At 53.3% G+C, this 18,113-nt stretch overlaps 8 protein-coding genes and 1 non-coding gene across 9 annotated transcripts; 6 read left to right on the top strand and 3 right to left on the bottom strand.

Moving 5' to 3' along the window:
- Window positions 1-39: 39 nt before the first annotated feature.
- On the top strand, window positions 40-3,105 carry LAESUDRAFT_700727 (uncharacterized protein). The gene is made up of 15 exons (XM_040906426.1): window positions 40-98; window positions 156-256; window positions 314-397; window positions 452-726; window positions 778-797; window positions 851-908; window positions 964-997; window positions 1,054-1,340; window positions 1,394-1,522; window positions 1,570-1,688; window positions 1,741-1,952; window positions 2,004-2,170; window positions 2,224-2,319; window positions 2,373-2,439; window positions 2,490-3,105. Exons 1-15 carry the CDS (start codon window positions 64-66, stop codon window positions 2,789-2,791), a joined length of 1,986 nt encoding a protein of 661 aa, XP_040764061.1. The 5' UTR covers window positions 40-63; the 3' UTR covers window positions 2,792-3,105.
- A 297-nt stretch (window positions 3,106-3,402) lies between these two features.
- Window positions 3,403-4,647, bottom strand: LAESUDRAFT_190179 (uncharacterized protein). The gene is made up of 8 exons (XM_040901508.1): window positions 4,505-4,647; window positions 4,325-4,437; window positions 4,174-4,271; window positions 3,920-4,118; window positions 3,846-3,861; window positions 3,728-3,788; window positions 3,629-3,672; window positions 3,403-3,575 (listed from the first exon to the last, which is right to left on the bottom strand). The coding sequence occupies exons 1-8, from the start codon at window positions 4,514-4,516 to the stop codon at window positions 3,528-3,530; spliced, it is 591 nt and encodes a 196-aa protein (XP_040764060.1). The 5' UTR covers window positions 4,517-4,647; the 3' UTR covers window positions 3,403-3,527.
- On the bottom strand, window positions 4,456-5,507 carry LAESUDRAFT_190473 (uncharacterized protein). Its single transcript, XM_040901509.1, has 6 exons — window positions 5,272-5,507; window positions 5,181-5,215; window positions 4,960-5,125; window positions 4,837-4,861; window positions 4,505-4,773; window positions 4,456-4,460 (listed from the first exon to the last, which is right to left on the bottom strand). The coding sequence occupies exons 1-5, from the start codon at window positions 5,331-5,333 to the stop codon at window positions 4,627-4,629; spliced, it is 435 nt and encodes a 144-aa protein (XP_040764059.1). The 5' UTR covers window positions 5,334-5,507; the 3' UTR covers window positions 4,456-4,460; window positions 4,505-4,626.
- A 625-nt stretch (window positions 5,508-6,132) lies between these two features.
- Window positions 6,133-7,349, top strand: LAESUDRAFT_726148 (uncharacterized protein). Its single transcript, XM_040908972.1, has 5 exons — window positions 6,133-6,328; window positions 6,395-6,606; window positions 6,667-6,819; window positions 6,882-7,022; window positions 7,079-7,349. The coding sequence occupies exons 2-5, from the start codon at window positions 6,496-6,498 to the stop codon at window positions 7,250-7,252; spliced, it is 579 nt and encodes a 192-aa protein (XP_040764058.1). The 5' UTR covers window positions 6,133-6,328; window positions 6,395-6,495; the 3' UTR covers window positions 7,253-7,349.
- Window positions 7,350-7,623: 274 nt separating this feature from the next.
- On the top strand, window positions 7,624-9,484 carry LAESUDRAFT_726147 (carbohydrate esterase family 4 protein). The gene is made up of 4 exons (XM_040908971.1): window positions 7,624-8,029; window positions 8,083-8,721; window positions 8,777-9,052; window positions 9,108-9,484. The coding sequence occupies exons 1-4, from the start codon at window positions 7,705-7,707 to the stop codon at window positions 9,329-9,331; spliced, it is 1,464 nt and encodes a 487-aa protein (XP_040764057.1). The 5' UTR covers window positions 7,624-7,704; the 3' UTR covers window positions 9,332-9,484.
- Window positions 9,485-9,941: 457 nt separating this feature from the next.
- On the bottom strand, window positions 9,942-10,498 carry LAESUDRAFT_726146 (uncharacterized protein; the record flags this gene model as incomplete). The annotated part of the gene is made up of 1 exon (XM_040908970.1): window positions 9,942-10,498. A coding segment is annotated over exon 1 (156 nt), but the record flags the coding sequence as incomplete, so codon positions are not given.
- On the top strand, window positions 10,486-12,133 carry LAESUDRAFT_759497 (carbohydrate esterase family 4 protein; the record flags this gene model as incomplete). Its single annotated transcript, XM_040912600.1, has 4 exons — window positions 10,486-10,819; window positions 10,875-11,510; window positions 11,572-11,847; window positions 11,907-12,133. 4 exons carry the CDS (start codon window positions 10,486-10,488, stop codon window positions 12,131-12,133), a joined length of 1,473 nt encoding a protein of 490 aa, XP_040764055.1.
- Window positions 12,134-13,759: 1,626 nt separating this feature from the next.
- Window positions 13,760-13,845, top strand: LAESUDRAFT_t57. The gene has a single exon. It is a non-coding gene; the product is annotated as a tRNA-Lys (tRNA).
- Window positions 13,846-14,027: 182 nt separating this feature from the next.
- On the top strand, window positions 14,028-17,959 carry LAESUDRAFT_653959 (RIC1-domain-containing protein; the record flags this gene model as incomplete). The annotated part of the gene is made up of 17 exons (XM_040904459.1): window positions 14,028-14,177; window positions 14,236-14,343; window positions 14,419-14,603; window positions 14,659-14,810; window positions 14,876-15,033; window positions 15,091-15,554; window positions 15,606-15,642; window positions 15,706-15,760; window positions 15,816-15,880; window positions 15,933-16,049; window positions 16,103-16,336; window positions 16,393-16,657; window positions 16,710-16,795; window positions 16,853-17,096; window positions 17,148-17,242; window positions 17,295-17,639; window positions 17,690-17,959. The coding sequence occupies 17 exons, from the start codon at window positions 14,028-14,030 to the stop codon at window positions 17,957-17,959; spliced, it is 3,030 nt and encodes a 1,009-aa protein (XP_040764054.1).
- Window positions 17,960-18,113: the final 154 nt, after the last annotated feature.

The raw sequence follows: 18,113 nt of genomic DNA, 5'->3' as shown, positions 1-18,113 counted from the left end.
CGAGGCGCTTGATGCGTGTGCCTGCTGTATGCCGCGCACATTCTTGCTCTTCTCCTCGCCACCATGTTCCCAAAGACGCTGCATCAACGATTAACCCTGTATGCACGCACACTTGTAGCTCGTCAGATGTGACTGACTGCTGAGCGTACACGCAGATACACGAATGGGAACGAGACGTACACCTTCGTCCCTGCGGAACCGGTCGGCGCGCGTTCTCTAACCATCTACCGAAACTCGGGCGACATCGTCCTCAATGGTGAGTCTGCACCGTCTTCTCTCGGGGCTCAGCCGATAGATAACATGTGTTACCCAGCACCGAACGCGCCACTGCCCGTCACCGCTGAACGCTATAGCAAGACAATATACGGCATCTACGGGCTCATCTCGCTCGCGCTCAGTGCGCCTTACCTTTCCTCATCCAGCTTACTCGTCTCTCATTCCCTGGCTCCAGCGGACTATATCATTGTCATCACCGGGCGCGAGCTGCGCGGCCGGCTGATGGGCCATAACGTATACCGCGCGACCGAATACGATATCCTCCCGCTGAACCCGGATGTCTCTGCCACAGCGCCGTCGCATCCTGTCGAATCGCACCTCCTCGCGCTCGTGCGCTCTCATCTCGCGGGCGGGGCATTTTTCTTTAGCTATGCGTGGGACCTCACGCGGCGCTTGCAGGCGCAGTGGGCGACGCTGCGAGAGGATGCTAACAGGCCGCTGTGGGAAGTGGTGAGTCGGCGCCCTCGGTGTACTTTGTGGATCATCTGAAGATTGTATTAGGCGGACGATAGGTTCTTCTGGAACAAGTGAGCACACCGTATGGGTGGTTGTAACTGCGCATGCTCATGCTGCGGAACAGGTTCCTGCAGACACGGTTCATCGAGGTCACAAGGAGCAATCCTGACCAAAATGTTCGAAGTCCTCATCCTATTGTTGCTCCACACTGTATGCTGATATCGTGTATAGCTCAGTGCTTACATTCTGCCGCTGTTGTACGGATGTACGTATATCCTATACTTGAGGTAGATGTGGCTCATCCGACCGTATCATCGCCAGCATTTGACGTTCGAGGCGAGAACATCAATGGCCACCCACTGCGCATTTGCCTCATCAGCCGCCGCTCGAGGTATCGCGCTGGAACGCGGTACTTCCGTCGAGGTATCGACCGGGACGGGCGCGCTGCGAACTTCAACGAGACGGAACAGATTCTCTTGGTTGGGCCGGATGATACGAGCGTCCAGTTGAGCTTTGTTCAGACTCGCGGCAGCGTTCCGGTGTTTTGGGCTGAGGTGAATACGCTGCGGTATAAGCCGGACCTTCAGATCATGGACCTGCAGGAGACGGTCCGTGTTCCTTGCGGTATGCATATGCTCATGGACTGATGATGAGGAATTAGGTCAACGCTACCCGGAAGCACTTGCTGGCGAACATGTCGATCTATGGCGAGCAGACCCTGGTGAACCTCGTTGACCACGAAGGGCACGAAGGGCCGGTCAAGGAGGCGTACGAGCGTTCTATCTCTGAGGTTCGTTGTTGACTATTACTGGCATTCACTGCTTGACGTTCACTTAGGCAGGTGTCCCCGATTCCCGATACGAGTATTTCGACTTCCACAACGAGTGCAAGCATATGCACTGGGATCGTATTGAGGTGCTCTTATCCAGAATAGAAGATGATCTCATACGCTATGGGTATGCTCCCACGCTCCGCCTCAGGAGACATACTTACCCTTTCACCCTGCAGCTACTTCCATCTCGAAGCATCAAAGCCTGAACCTGTGATGGTGCAGAAGGGGGCTATCCGGACTAACTGTATGGACAATCTCGACCGCACGAACGTCGCACAGTCCGCGATTGCGAAGTGGATACTGAACAGGCAGCTGTGCGCGCTGGGGATCCTGCGTGAGAACGATGTCATCGATAACTACCCGGAAGTGATCAAAGACTTCCGAGAGAGTGCGTCGTATGCTGCTCGTCTCTAGGCACGGGCTGATGGAGACTGCACAGTGTGGGCGGATCACGCAAACTTGATCTCCATCGCCTATAGCGGGACCGGAGCGCTGAAGACTGACTTCACACGCACGGGCGAGCGCACACGCAAGGGGATGCTGGAGGATGGGTACAACTCTGTCATGCGGTATTTGAAGAACAACTTTTTCGATGGCGCACGTCAGGTCGGTGGATCTTGCTGAACTGCTGGTACTATCAGGCTGATGGATCGAGATAGGATGCATTCGATTTAATGACTGGAGCATTCGTGCCTCGGAGAGGTTGGGTGCCCTCGTCATTGGTACGCGACCACAGACGTCTCATTGTACGCGCAGTAAGTGTATACTTAGCTATTGACACCTTGTCTCTCGCTCATGTATGGCGCAGATGCCCTACATCTTTTATTTCTCTCTGTTCATGATCTTTGCCGGGCTGACCCTCCCACGAACATCTGGTGAGTGTCAATCTCGATCATCTATGCATAATTCATTGATGCCCGAATAGACTACTCCCTCACCTATTACTTCTTTCTCTGGTTTTCCCTCATGTCATTCTCATTGGTCTTCATCTTCGCGCACGGCGTGGAGTATGTCAACTGGCCACGCCTCATCCCGCTCACGCACATCGTGTACTACTCTGGCCCCGGGTACCGATCGGCCAACAGGGGCAAGGGGTTCAACGTTCCTGTGCTGGACCAGCTTAAGGCTTCCGCAGACGCAGGCGCGCGGAAGCTGGTGGAGGGGCACCAAAGAGCGAAGAGCAAGATAGAAGAGATAGAGATGGGGGCGAAGGAGAGGGTTGATTGATTCTCGGCGTGATGTCTCCGCTGGCCATGTTAGGAGTCAGGACTCGGTAACTTGGTTATTTATATCCCATCGTGCACTCTGTTCTTTTGATCCGCAGTCTCTGACTGTCCTCGCGCCAAGTGGGTCTTGGCCGGCGATCATGAATCTATGGCCTTGGGTTTCTCTTGGTGTGGGTGGTTCGGAACGGTGTCTTCTTTGAGAAGGTGGGCTCATAGAGAAGTTTGGAAGCGGTGATAGTGATGTGGACCCACGATTGTCCACAAGTGAGAGGAACGTTTAAGCTCGAGTGTAAGAGCTGGCATGATCACTGTTTCAGCCCTGACGTCGAGCGTTAGCCTCTAAATGCCACGGCAATCCAGAAATAATTGTATGCGGTGCTGAGAGCCATCTTGTCGCATATAAGATGGCATCCCAAAGGGGCCGTCACACCAGACAATACGCTGAGCATCCAGGGCTTCAATTGTGCAGGCATGCCAGGGCGCCTCATGCTCAAGTGCGGTGTTTCTCGTGGCCAGATCTACCAGCACATACTATCGGCTCGGCATAAGCATACACTGACGACCGCAATCATTGGGAAAGAAAAAAAATGACGGGATGATGAGGCTTGAAATTGAAACGCAGCATGTACATCCAACCGGAGACATCTCTCCGGATAAGATCTGCGCCAATATTCCCAATCATACGAGATGCCAAGTGGACGCTATCGATGTCAGGTGAATCACCACGATTGTGCAGACTACGGCGAAGATTCAGGATGAGACGGCCCACGAGGATGGAAGATAGACTAGGGAAGAAAAAGTTACATGCGAACAGCATACATGATAGATAAGTACTCACGACGTTATAAAGATTGAGATATAGTTGGTGACATCCTGGGGTATCTGTACGAATCTAGATTGAGGCTTTTGTTGATTCGAGAACAGAAACCAAACAGACACCGGAATGCTGATAGACGAACGACAGTATGATCTCTAAGCCGTTCAGCAGCAGTAGCGTGCTGCACATCGAAGTGGATGAGCCGGGGTTTGGACGTAGCAGTGCAATGCAAACATACGCAAAGTACAAAGAGCCTAAGGCCAGAAGGGCTACTGTGAGATGGTAGTTGGTACTGCAAAGCCCAATGCTCACCGTCTCGGAACAGAAGTACTCCCACTGACGCTGGCATCTTCAGCTTGGAGCTTTCTTTGGCGAGCTTGAACGTCTTGATCCAGGTCACCACCAATAAAATTGAGTCGGACGAGACTGCCCCAACACGCGCGATAATAGCTACTATTCAATGTATCCACACCGAGATGCTGTTCGAAGAGATATTGACTCATGAATACATCTGCAACCGCGATGTAAACCCAAATGATTTTTCATTCAGATCATGGCATACTTACTTTTGCTGTGACGCCAAGGAAATGTACGTGTTATAACTGCAAATGGGATAGTTCGCAACGAATTCAACGTATGCATATGATGTCTTGGCGTAGTTATACTGGCACATTTCATCAACGCAAAGAGCCACTAGACAGACATTAAGTGGCTCACCACATTAACGACCACAGCGCGATTCCCAATAGGAATGTGAGTGCAGCGGGCCAGTACCTGCTGTAACCAGGAATTCTGGGTTCGGTTTCACGCGACGATCCATCTGCGAGTACCTGGAATACGACACAGTTTTTGACTTGGCGCCCTTCAATGCGGGTCCGGCACAATGAAACTGCTCACAACCGTGATCATATGCAATTGGGTTTATTATATACTTGTTGCTGCACCATTACGAGATGAGGCATGTTTTTGGGCCCTCTACGACCTCAAGTGGAACCTCTCTGATCTCCTCGTCGATTGTATCACCTACAGGTGTGAATGGCCTGCTGGTGAAGTCTGTAGGGCGGTCCACGACGTCGTCGCCATCGTCGACGGGTGCATCGTATACGAAGTCCCCAATGGCGAGTGTACGAAGGGCAGAAAACGCTGGAAAGTAGACGTTGGGCTCGCTGTAATCATTGTCTTAGTGACCAACCTGTAGTCGTGGTAAACAGCATCAGAATAACAGCCACCTGCAGAAGCCCAACAGATTCGCAGCTATTTCTTCTCAAGACTGCTGCTTCCGGTGATGACATCAAGACATACCTCTAGAAAACAAGTCAGCGTTGTGCATCTCATAGCTGGGATGTGAACGCACTAAGGGAGTATCCCACCAGAATATAGACAGGACGTAGGTTACGCCCAAGAGCACAAGCATGAACCGATTCAGAAGATAAAGCAATGTGGCAAACGTCAACCTGGACAGCCTAAGCATTGATATCTCGTCTGACAGAAGGATGATGTGTTCATAGAATATGAGAGCTTCAAAGTTCTCGATATGAGTGATTCATTCGCTCACGGCCAAAGCTGATCTTACCAGCGACTGCAACGCAGCGATAGTTACAGCCAGCGCTATGCGACAATAGCCTGTGAGTCACAGAACACATGCAACCCAGAGGCGAGCTCACGCTTCTTGAAGAATGCTGATATTCTCAACGGTGAGTAATGCAACGTAAGATGAGGATGACATCGCGAAAGAGCTGTGAGCTGTCGCACAGGGCTACTTCGCGTAGGGTCAGAGCTTTTTATGCGCCTCCAACTGAACACTCCGCTCATGCAACGAGTCAGGAGCTGTGAGAGAATTTCGCCACGGGGAGCGCAGTTGGAAATGCTACAGTCGGTGGAGCGTCGACTGCCATACAACGACAGGATCTACGCGCTGTTTGAAGTCGACTGGTGCCAGGATGAAACACTTGAACACGCACTCAGATATCGTAAGTGAATCGATGATATGACCCCGCTTCTCAGAAGAGAAGTCAGTGCAGTGAAAGATGACACGACCATGTGGATCGAGACACATAATAGCAAGTCGGACTCGGGATTGAGTTGTCGTCCATGAGGCGGCGACCAGGCGTCCCGCGTTCCACATTGTATGAGGTACCCGGAACATGATACAGTGTCTAGCATGGTGCCTGTGGGAGACAACATGCAGCGAAACTTTGTCAAACCACGGCAAGCGATTGGTCAACATACCGTTTGCATATTACTGTTGTTGCAATAAGTGGCTAGTCCGAGTGGTTCAAAACAGTGGTCGTGCAGTTGACGCTACAAAACACATCTTATGGATCCCTCTACTTAAGGTTCTTTCTTGTGCAGGCCGTGCACTGATGTGTTGTAAAAAGACATGACGGACGTGAACCAAACTGATGAAAGCGGAAGTGCTTTCGACATATGTGGCGCCGATTAGTGGCCGCAGCGGAGTATCGCGGAGTCTGAAATATCCCTTTGACGCTGTGGCTGAGCCAAATTTGTTCGGAAGCCATCTGCTGTACGACCAAGTCTCACCGCCTCTCTGCCCGTCCACCCTTTCCTAGAGCCTCACGATGAGCAGCAAGGCCATCAAACGTGCATCCCCTGGGGATTCGACGGAGAAAAATCCCCTCAGCGACGTCGAGCTGACCGACGAGTACGCGGCGAAGCTGCAGGGGATCCAAAGGGAACTTGCGCGTCGCGAGCTTATTCTAGGTGCGCTCCCACCCTCCTCCATCCTTGATAGAGCGAGCTAACAGGGCCGTGTTATCCGGCATGTAGAGCGCCGTGCGCAGGAGTTTCTCTTGTCCGTGTATGAAGACCGGCAGAGCATCCTAAAGGGGATCCCGAAGTTCTGGGCCGTCGCGCTCATGAACCACAACATGTTCGCGATGCAAGCACAGCACAACTCGGACCAGGTCGCGCTCAGCTATCTGGAGGACGTCTGGGTCGCGCGGGATTCGGGGGAGTCGCGGTGTTTCACGCTAGAATTTGTGAGTGGGGCACGCCACATGTTGTGCAGACGCATCGTCGTTGACTGTCAACACGTGCAGCATTTCAAGGAAAATCCATATTTCTCGAACAGGGTGCTGAAGAAGGAGTACCGATACATGCCGCATCCCGCAGCGGAGGACAATCAGCCTGACGCGGATGGCATTACACAATCTATGCTTGAGTTCTCGTGGGAACGTGATGTGGAGCCTCAGGTAAGAGCAATTCGCGACGGTTCCAATGCCACCAGGCTAATTGCATATCTTATGACAAACAGGCCCAGAAGATTGACTGGAAGGATGACTCGAAGAATCTCACCAAGCTCCACCCCCAGGTGATGGACGACGATGGTGACGACATGCCGTCAGAGGGTGGCAGTTTCTTCAACTTTTTTGAGCATGAAGGTGATCCATACGACGTAAGTGCATCCTACAGTGGAGGGTTGACATTGGTGACATGGTGCTTCATTCCTAGATCGGGGTGCTCGTCGCAAACGACATCTTCCCAGAGGCAATCGACTATTTCCTTGGCCAGGCCGGGGGCGACGACATGGACTCGGAGGAGGAAGAGGACAGCGAGGACGAGGACGATGACGAGGAGGAGATTGACCTGGAGAAGCCGCGCCCGAAGAAGGCGAAGAGGGCGTGAGCCTGGAGGAGACTGGGAACGTAGTAGACTGACCCTCAATCACCGCGGATTGATGTTACCCAAAAGCCTGGACGTTGCGAGGCAAGCTGCTGCCGACAGCGTTGGTCCGGCATTGTATCATATTGTGCCTCACGTTAACCGATAAGTATAGCTGGCGCCGAAAATAGGTACGTGACCAGCCGTGACACGGGCTATATAGGCCGTGCGCCGTGCGTGATTGGTCGGCAGTCTATTAATAGGATAGGTGCCGGGCGTCTCAGTCCGGAGCCGAAGTTGATGGTGCTCCGAAAAGTTGTTTATGTCCAAAGAAGCATTGATGTTCGCTGCGCATATAAAACGCATGTCGCTCCTTCTGCTCTCTTCTTTCGCGTGTTGCTTTCATCCCTCACTGCCGTACTGGGTGGCCTATAAACCCTTGCGCTCCTTTTCGTTCCTGTCCCTCGTCCGCAGTCATGAAGTACGCTGCCTTCGCCGCCCTTGCCCTCCCGGCACTCGCCTCTGCCCACCGCGCCAAATTCCGCAGGGATGCAACCACCACGACGTCCGCTGATGCGGACAACTCAGCCGCGGTCTCTGCTGCTGAAGCCGGCGCCACCTCGACGGGTACGCTCCCGGATTCAATTACTTTCAGCTTGGCCTCCACGAATCCGACCGCGCTCCCGCTCTCCGAAATTGCAACGGGCACTGCACAGACCCAGTCTACGATTGCCATTTCGACGACTTACGCGACGGGCTCGAAGCCGACGCAGATCCCGAACGCTCCGGCCTTGCCAGATGGTCAGTGCGCTAACTTATCACGGAGCCGCCCGAGCTGACTTTAGCGGTGATAGCGATCGCGCTAATCCCCACGAACTATCCCACCTTGGACAAAACCCCGCCTACGGATTCGACAATGGTGCAGGAGTGGGTCAAGCAGGTCATGAACTCGGGCGTTGAAATTCCCGACATTCCCGTAACGAACCCGGGAGGCTGCTCGAACAACACCGCGGCGGTCGCGAACGCATCGGAAACCTGCTGGTGGACATGCGGCGGCTGCGTGCGTGAGACCGACATTCAGTATTGCCCAACCCAGAATCACTGGGGCGTGTCATACGACGATGGGCCGTCGCCGTACACGCCAAACCTGCTGCAATACTTCGACCAACAGGACATCCGCTCGACGTTCTTCGTCGTGGGCTCGCGCGCGATCTCGCGGCCGGCGATGCTGCAGGACGAGTATATGATGGGCAACCAGATCGCGGTTCACACGTGGAGCCATCCGTACATGACGACTAGGACAAACGAGGAAGTGATCGCCGAGCTCGGATGGACAAAGAAAATAATTCATGACGCGCTCGGGGTGACGCCGATTTACTGGCGCCCGCCGTACGGCGACATTGACGACCGTGTCCGTGCTATTTCGACGGCGATGAACTTGACGCCCATCATCTGGACGCGTATCTCGGCGACGATGACCTTTGATACTACCGGTAAGCACTGCAACGATCGGCAAAAAGCGTAGAGCTGACCATCTCTGCCATGTAGACTGGAGCATCGTCGGTGGCACTGCGAACGTGTATTCCGTCCTGGACAAGTGGCAGGAAATCATGGGCAACTCAACCAATATCGACACTGGCTTCATTGTGCTTGAGCATGATCTGTTTGAGCAGACTGTGGACATGGCGACTGGTTACATCCTCCCACAGGCTCTGGCCCATGAGCCCAAATACAACATGACGCCCATCATTGAGTGTCTGGACATGCCGCTCGCGAACTCCTACGTAGAGACAAATGACAACACCTCGAATCCCCTACCTCTCGGTGCGTCGCTCCCTGTGGTAGCAGTGATGTAGCGCTGATTGATTTGACCAAATAGTGGCGTACCTCGCGAACCACACTGTGTCTGTGTCGTCGTCCGCCTCAAAAGCAACACAAACCACGAGCGGCACTGGTAGCGCCAGCGGTAGTGCCAGTAGCGGCAGCGGCAGCGGCGGCAGCGACGCTCAGAGCAGCGATGCCATGAGCATTATGTCTGTCAGCCCAGCGCTCCTCACCGCGGCAATTGGAGTGCTCGCTGGTGCTTGCACGCTCTTCCTCTGAGCCTCATAAGGCTCTTCTTTCGCTTGACGTAACCATTGCATCCAGATACGTCCTTGTCATCGCATTTGTACCGACCATTTCTGTCATTCACAAGCAGGCCCGAGTGAGTTATCGCTATGTGCATGTTGATGTTTACACTGCATCTTTGGACGCATATATACCATGTAATGGCCGATTCGTCCTTTTCTCTGATATTCCAGCGCATAGTACTTACGTGTGGTCCGCTCCTCATAGTGTAGGGCTCGTCGTCGGACTGCACCTAATGTACCTGTCTAATTACCCCAGCTTTCACGATTTGTACTGGAGATAATTGTAACGCCGTTCAACTGTTGGTGGGGGGCGAGTGTCAGACAGGAGCAGATTGACATGGTGCGCACCTTTCACGTCTTCGTTCCGTGTTTGACAGCTGCTAACGCCACCGTCGGTGCTGACCATTGACTGTTTTCGTATGCCGCCTGCAGTGTCGAATGGGCCTTCGACGCTTGCATGGAGTCGCAGCTGTGAAAGGTTCACGTGAAGCCTGGCCGGGTTGCGGAGAAGCCAGGGGTAAATCCTCGATGACAGGTTGATGACGATCGGGTTGCCACGATGCTTAGATACCGAGTCGGCCGACCGGCGCACGCTCGCCGTCCTCGGGACCTTCCTGGACACCTTCCTGTTTTGGACGTGCCCCCGCTCGTGGGTGTCAGGACGGATGGCGGACGTCGCAAGCATGGCTGCAGGTGAGTTACAAGTCCCTACGTTGAGGTGTGCTTGGTCGGATGCGTCTCGAACGAGCATGGTGGCTGGCTGTCGACAGGCGAGCGTGCTGTCCCGGGATCGGAGGCTTGGCGGGGCACGAGCGGCGCGTCTGGTGGTGGACCGCGATAAGTGCGCGAGGATGATCTAGTCTCCCGCATGCTCGTTGCCAGTCACCGTTTGGCCGTCGTCGGCAAGGTGGCGTGAGCGAGAGATTGCCTGCCAAGCCATTGCCAAGAATCTTATTATTTGCAGCTCCGCCTGCCCTCGACCTGTTTTTGATCCTACGTATTGCTATTTCTCATCCTCTCTTTCAACGCAGCTCCTGCTCATCGTCGCCTCCGTTCCCGTTTCGCCGTTCCTCGCGGCACCCAAACCTTCCCACTCGTTTAGCCACCTGTCACATGACTATCGCGATGAGGATGAAGTTCGCGCTCGTGGGCGCCCTCGCGCTCCCATTGTTCGTGTCTGCGCACCATCCCGAAAACGCTGTCCAGCATCGTGCCCGTGCCAGCACCGTGACCTTAGTTGCTGGCTCTGCATCTTCGAGTGCTAGTGGTGCTTTGACAGTTCCCGCGTCTTCGTCAACTGAGTCGCTCACGTTCTCGCTGCTTTCCACCAACCCTACCGCGGTGCCTCTCGTGTCCATCGTGTCGAACGCTAGTACACAGACCACGCATGCGATCTCCACGACTTATCCTGCCGATGCGACCCAGACGTGGGTCCCCTCCGCTCCAGCCCTGCCAAACGGTACGCATATATAGATGCAACGGGACGTGGAGCACGATCACTTACATCTTGACAGCGGCATCGCTTAAGCCCTCAAACTATCCGGCTCTTGACAAGACGCCGCCGACGGACTCGGACGAGGTGAAGGCGTGGATTGAAGAGGTCTATGCGACCGGCATCGAGATCCCGGACATTCCCGTGACCAACCTGGGAGGTTGTGGAAACAACACCGCCGCCGCCGCCAACTCAAGTCGGTGCTGGTGGACTTGCGGCGGATGCACTCGCGACGTCGACGTCACGACTTGCCCCACGAAGGAGGCGTGGGGGTTGACGTACGACGACGGCCCGTCGCCGTACACTCCCGACTTGCTCTCTTACTTTGACCAGAAGGACTTGCGCGGAACGTTCTTTGTCGTGGGATCGCGTGCGATCTCGCGCCCTGCTATGCTCCAGGATGAGTATATGATGGGCAACCAGATTGCGGTGCACACATGGAGTCATCCTTACATGACGACGAAAACGAACGAAGAGGTGATCGCTGAATTGGGATGGACGAAGAAAATCATCAAGGACGCGCTCGGTGTGACGCCCATCTACTGGCGCCCTCCCTACGGCGACATTGATGATCGTGTTCGTGCCATCGGCTTGGCGATGAATTTGTACCCTGTGATATGGACTCGCATTAGCAAGACCCAGACTTTCGACACTGGAGGTAGGTTTCCATCCTGTCACGTTGTGCCTGATCGCGTAGCGCTCAACGTCCGAATTCATAGACTACACGCTTCCCAGCGGGTCGACCACAGCTGTCGAGGTCTTGAATAATTGGGAGGCAATCATGAACAACTCGTCCCAGATTGACACGGGTTTCATTGTGCTCGAACATGATCTGTTCCAGCAAACCGTGGACATCGCAGTCGGCTATATCCTCCCGCAGGCCCTCGCGCACACGCCTTCATTTAACATCACGCCAGTCATCGAGTGCCAGGACATGCCGCTGTCTAACGCTTATATCGAAACCAACGATAACTCCACGAACACTCTTCCGCTTGGTAAGTTCGCCCATCGTCTTTCGTAGATGACATTGACTAACATGATTGTTCCGGATCAGACGCTGCGAAATCGATCTATCCGACAAACGCTTCGGCGACTGCAGCTGCGGCCTCTGCTAGCGCGGAAGCCACTGGTGCTTCGGGCAGCAGCAGCGCGGCCGGCAGTGAGGGTAGCACATCGTCAGGTGTCTCCACCAGCGATGCTCAGGGCTCCACAATGGTGAACGCGGCGGTCTTGACGACTGTCCTCAGCCTTGTGGCTGGCATGACCGCCCTCCTTCTCTGAACTGCCTTCCGACGCCACGTCCCTTTCGTCGCAGTCACGAACGTTCATGAGAATTCAACGAGGCTAGGTAAAAGCACTAGCCCTTTTGCTACGCAATCTTTTGTCCCACGTCTAGTTTTAGATATGCGTGCAATCTTCCAATGGTGCGGACTTTGATACCTCGACTGATCCGCCAGTCACCTTAATGTAATTGCAACCTCCTACACTCCCATAGCCTAACCTTGACTTGATAGCCGACAGGAGAAGCGCTATCTTATATTTCTAACTTTTTTCTTTGGCTTGTTATGTGCAAAGTCGATGACGAGCTCTGGGTCTCGAGTCCGTGTTCACATACTACTGCACCACATACATAATGCATGCGTACTTTAGAATTACCCCGATCGCGCGATGAACGGCAGACATTCGGGAAGCAGCTCTGAGTTCCTTCCGCGATTCCGCAGCTGTAAAGCTTGAAGCACCTGCTTCGGGATCGGACATGCGCACAACTTATTCATCTCGGAGAAACCTTGCGAATGAACCCTATAGTGAACGTTCGCGTGCACGACGAATGGCGTTGCGGACTTCTCAGCATCGACGTCACTGAAACGGATCCAGAGGCCAGGAATAGCTGCATTCTCAGATCTGGGGTCTGAGAATCTTGCTCCACGGAACATGGAGGGTATAGTCTCTGTGCGCGCCACCTAAGATGGGTCGCGAACACGCACGCACACAGAGGCCGAGCCGGGCTCTGGGCGAGAGCTGCACGATGCTGCTGCCTCACTTGCAGGTAGCAGGTGATGCGATGTATAAGTCGCGAGGGAGCGAGAAGTAATGCGGCACGCACAAGGACGTTGGCGGTAGCATGACGTCAGAAGTAGGCTTTGGAGTCGAGGAGGCTAGGGTTGTCGCAGCTGTTTGTGCTGAGCATTCCGCCGGCCGAACCAGGCGATGTGCGGTTTAAATGTCAGACATGCAGAAAGTGAAAGAATGGTGTTGTTCAGATGGGGGGCATGAGGGAGAATGCGCAGCACGACGATCGTCGCGTGGGATGATGACAGACATGACTTCCCGGGGAATGAGTGTTGGTTCTCACGGGGATAATAGATCGCAATGCAACTGCAATAATAGCTGCAGCATGCAATCCGAGCATACACTGAACCTCGGATGAATTTATGGGTGCAGCACGACGATCCTGGGGTGGTCGAGCATAGAAGAACTGACGGGAAAGGAGCTGCAACGCACTTAGTCGATATAAAGCAACGAAGTCTGTCGTATGCCCAACGAATAACCTTGCATATTCGGTGACCATCTAGCCCGAGACGGCTTATTAGGTGACATAGGGACATCCACTGCACTTGGCCAGAAAGGTAAGATCCTTGCCATAAAGAACGTATGCGAAAATAAGGTCGATTACGTTCACCGGCCGGATATCACCCCCCCCGGACGAGCGAGATGAGATATTCCGACTATGCATCAGAGACCAATCAACTAGGAGTGATCCGTCAACAATGAAGAATGCTAATTCCAGCTGCAGCCTAGAAGGAAGGATAGAGTCAGCTTCTAAGAATGCCCCGATAGTAGTATGCAAAAGTGACAATTCTATATAGCTATGGCCATATATATATTTACAATTAATTTATCTTTCATGCCTGCCTAGCTCAATCGGATAGAGCGTCAGACTCTTATGAGTAACAGGCATCTGAAGGCTGCGAGTTCGACCCTCGCGGTGGGCTAGTGTTTTTGACTCACTCTTGGATCCTGTTCCTGGTGCCACCTGCCATTGCTGCTCTATCTTCTTCGGGCCTATCAACTTCGATGTTCACAGCATTCGCCGTCCCCAAAACATCCCTTTATTGTGCACAAGTGCTCATCGTGTCGTTCAACGGGCGTACATGAGCTTGAAGTGACCGGAACCATGTACTTCCCTACCTCCGCTGCCAGACAGATCTCTTCAGCACCTGCCCTGCCTGTGCCCACTGAACCTGTTGTCTGTCTGTCGCCAAGCCCGCGCAAGAGCCTGTTCTGCACTCTGACAAAGAGCGGCATCACCGCATGGCGCGTTCGGGTACGCCTCTCTGAACTACTCAGCGGTAACGGTATGGACGTTCATGTTTGTTTTCCAGCCGTCCGCCGTCCTGTCGTACTTGTCACGTACTCAGACGTCAATCGCTGAACATGGCGAGAATGTTTCTATGAGCTGGACGCCGAGTGCTGCGCGGATTGTGATACAGGTGAGTGTACCTTGAGGGGAATGTAACTGCATACGACAATGACATATGGACGGTTGTATCCACATCGTGCTATAGACATCATGTTCCTTCCTGGTTCTTGTGGCCGTGCAGTACAGCCCAGATGAACTGCTCTATCAATCACCTCTGCTTGCGTCCAGTGCTCAGCGGCATTTCCTTCCTGGTCCGGGTGAGGCGTTACCGCTGCAAGCCGTCACGCTTCGCCTAGAGGGTGTTGTACGGTTGGAAGGGATGCTCTTGAGGTGCGGGAACATTCACGTTCTCTTGCGGGATTATTCTATAGCTATGGACCTACAGCGTGTCACCTCGCAATGATAACATTGTTTTCTCTACAGCGAGCCCATCCTCAGTGCAGCGTATCCCATGGCCAGGGATGCAGGATGATGACGACGCGTATTTTACGTGGATGATGAACGAGGAAGAATTCCCCTGGCTAGTTGACCCTGACGGTGCGCTACTACGGCATTGCGAGCGGAAGAAAGCCTGTTGACTATGCCGTTTTTCAAACGTATAGTGTGTGTGACCAAGATCTCGAATTCGAAAGTCATAGGCTTTGAGACTTGGATCACTTCTGACGGCCGTGCATACTTTGTCGAGATGTATGAAGAGCAGGAAGAAGAGGACGGCGCTGATCGACGCTCAATGACTACGGTTCCGGACGATTTTTACCATGTAAGAGGTACGGTTTACGGCTCAACTCTACATGTCAGCTCAAGTGCTATTCTGCAGTCTCGGAGACCGAATGACTCGCCGACACGCAGTTCACACCCCAAGTCTCACCTACAATGGCACGGAACCTGCGTACATAACATTGACCCGCCACGTTGGATTCAGAAGCGGCGGCGGCAAAACCCAGACGACCTCAAGCCAGGCGAATACGCATACCATGAGCCGCGGCGTGCGATGACAGTCGCTATCAACATCCGATTCTCTCTGGTGGCGACGGGTACTTTGACGGGTACTGTGGAATTCACGAACTTCCCGACGGAGGAAGCGCCCTCCCCAAAGCCTCAAGTCCTGCAGATCCCGCTCATGTATGCACGGGAGGGAACAGGGCCAGTGCACTCGATGGAATGGAGCTCTGATGGGTACGTACTGGCTGTGGGTTGGGAGAAGGGCTGGGCACTGTGGAGTGTGGGCGGGCGGTGTCTTGCCTGGGGATTCGGCGTTGAGTACGAGGTGGATAAAGAGAAGTATGTATTCCGTGAGATAACAAAGATTACTGTTAAGCTGATTTCCGCCAGATTCCAGGATGCGTTCATGTATGGCGTCAGGGATTTGGTAGCTTTCTTCCCATATTGGGTCGGCCACCCAGGAACTCACCATGTCATTTGAAATTTGTAGTTTTGGGTTCCTGGAAACTTCGAGCTTGTAGTTCTTGCGAACGTCTCACCAAACAGTGCGTGCTCTGCCAGCTGTCCTTCATATCCGGCTGCTAGATCTCATCATTATAGAGGACGACGGTCAACTCTTCATTATCCCCTTTGCGAAGAGTGCGACAACCAGTCAACATTCCCCCGTGAGTCAATATCCACTTCAACGAGAGACCTCATCTCAATACAGGGATGCAGGATAATACACAATATGCATTCCTCCAAATGGATGACCGTGTGCTGGTATATCGTGGTGCTGACCAGCCTGACATGAGTGTGATCAACCCCGAGTCTGATGTATGGCAGCACGTCAAGGTACTTCCAGATAATGTTTTGTTGTACGTGTGGTCCGCTCACAGGCAGTGTAGATTCCTCACTCCTACCTAGCTGCGAACTGGCCGATACGGTACTCAGCTCTCAGTACAGATGGCAGGCTCATTGCTGTGGCTGGCCGCAGAGGGCTTGCACACTACAGCACTACATCTGGGCGCTGGAAGCTGTTCGCGGACGAGCTGCAAGAGCAGGCTTTCACAGTGAAAGGTGGACTGCTCTGGTTTCATCACGTTTTGATTGCCGCTGTAGAGGTTGCGAATGCATTCCAGGTGGGAGACAATCGCAGAACCCATAATTCCGTCATATTGACCGAACACGCTTGTAGATTCGACTGTACTCCCGCGATCTGGAGTTAAGCAACCAGAACGTCTTGCATCGCGAGGTGCTCACTTCGCCTGTCGTCATCCTCTCATTGGTCGACAACTCCCTGCTCGTCTATACGGCCGATAACACGCTTTATCACTATCTCATCATTCCCACCGCAGAGACGATTAAACTGCACTTGTGCGGCAGCATGAGCTTCAATGGTGTCATTGCTGTCCCTGGAGCTGTTCGATTGTTGAGTTGGATGATTCCAAGCGCTCAGAAACGTGCGTATCCTGATTAAACTGTCCATGATTTTGATACGAGATCGTCCTACAGAATTGGGAGATCCTGTTGACGACTTGGCTGTTGCTACGGTCTTGATGATTGTGGGAGGAAAGCTGGTTCTGCTGAAACCTAGAAGGGTTCGTAAAACGAACACAACTTGACCGCCTGAAAGCTGACTCTCTCCTCATTGGTAGTCCGGGGAGGAAGAGGTCAGATATGATATGCAGATCCTCGCTGACCGCATAGAATTCTGCTGGATTCACCTGCGCGGAATTGGCACACTGGAAAACTCGCTTTGGGGCTATGATGGGCAGGGCATACGCCTGTGGCTCAATGCTTTGCATATCGAGTCAAGTACGAGTCAAACGGCGGAAGCGGGCGTCATCCAGGCTAATGTCAAGGAGAATGTCAACATTCCGCTCGAATTTTACCCGCTATGTGAGCAACCTGCTTGGTATTATGCGAAGTCCGTCGTGACCATGTCTTTAGCTGTCTTGATGGACAAGGGGATCATTATCGGAGTGGAGTATGAAGCTGCAACAAGGGCGAGCCTATCCTTCACGATGTTCAGACAAGTGACTAGTGTGAGTGCTCAATGAGTGTTTATATCCGATCTTGTTCTAAGATCATTGCCAGTCCCATCTATTTCTTAACCACGTTTTGCTTTTCCATCTGGAGAACAGACAGATGAAGGAGGCGATACTCTTCGCTTCTCACTACGAGCATTTGGTCTACTTCGCCCATGCCCTCGAAATGATGCTGTTCAGCGTCGTAGAGGAGGACGCGACCTCGCAGCATGACAGCAGTGCGGATGACGATGACGATGTAGAGGAGCAACCTCAGCTTCTACCAGATACAGTGGATTTTCTGGACCACTTTGACGTTGCGCTGGACGTAATTGTCGGGTGCGCTCGGAAGATCGAGATGACCAGGTGGCCCCGGCTGTTTGACATCGTTGGCAACCCCAAGAACCTGTTTGAGGTAAGCATATGGGAGAACGAGATAAGAAGTTGGCGCTGATTTACTCCCAGGTCTGCTTGTCATCCAACCGCCTCAAAACCGCAGGCTCATACTTATTGGTCTTGCATGGCCTTGACCAGCTGGACGGTGATGGTGTGAATGGTGATGCGGTCCGCTTGCTGAAGAGCGCCATCGAGGTGAAGGATTGGCAGCTTTGTCGCGAGATTCTGCGATTCCTTCAGTTCATTGATGAGACCGGCGAGGCTCTGCGGTCTGCCTTGGCAGAGGCACATATCATTCCCGCCCTGAACGGCACGGCTTTCGTAAATGGAGTGCATTGATATCGGAGGACATTTGTTCTGGCACTGTAGTTCTTCCCGGTCTGTATTAGTCTGTATTGCATCCTTATCTGCTTGTATGGATCTAGAATTTGTACGCGCCATGCGGCGATATCTGTGCGGTGGGCATATATAATCCTGGCTCTCATGAGGCTAT

Source organism: Laetiporus sulphureus (assembly GCF_001632365.1).
Source record: "Laetiporus sulphureus 93-53 unplaced genomic scaffold LAESUscaffold_21, whole genome shotgun sequence".
Taxonomy (NCBI): domain Eukaryota; kingdom Fungi; phylum Basidiomycota; class Agaricomycetes; order Polyporales; family Laetiporaceae; genus Laetiporus; species Laetiporus sulphureus.
Note: the sequence above shows the minus strand (reverse complement) of the source record. Positions and strands in the feature narration are given on the sequence as shown.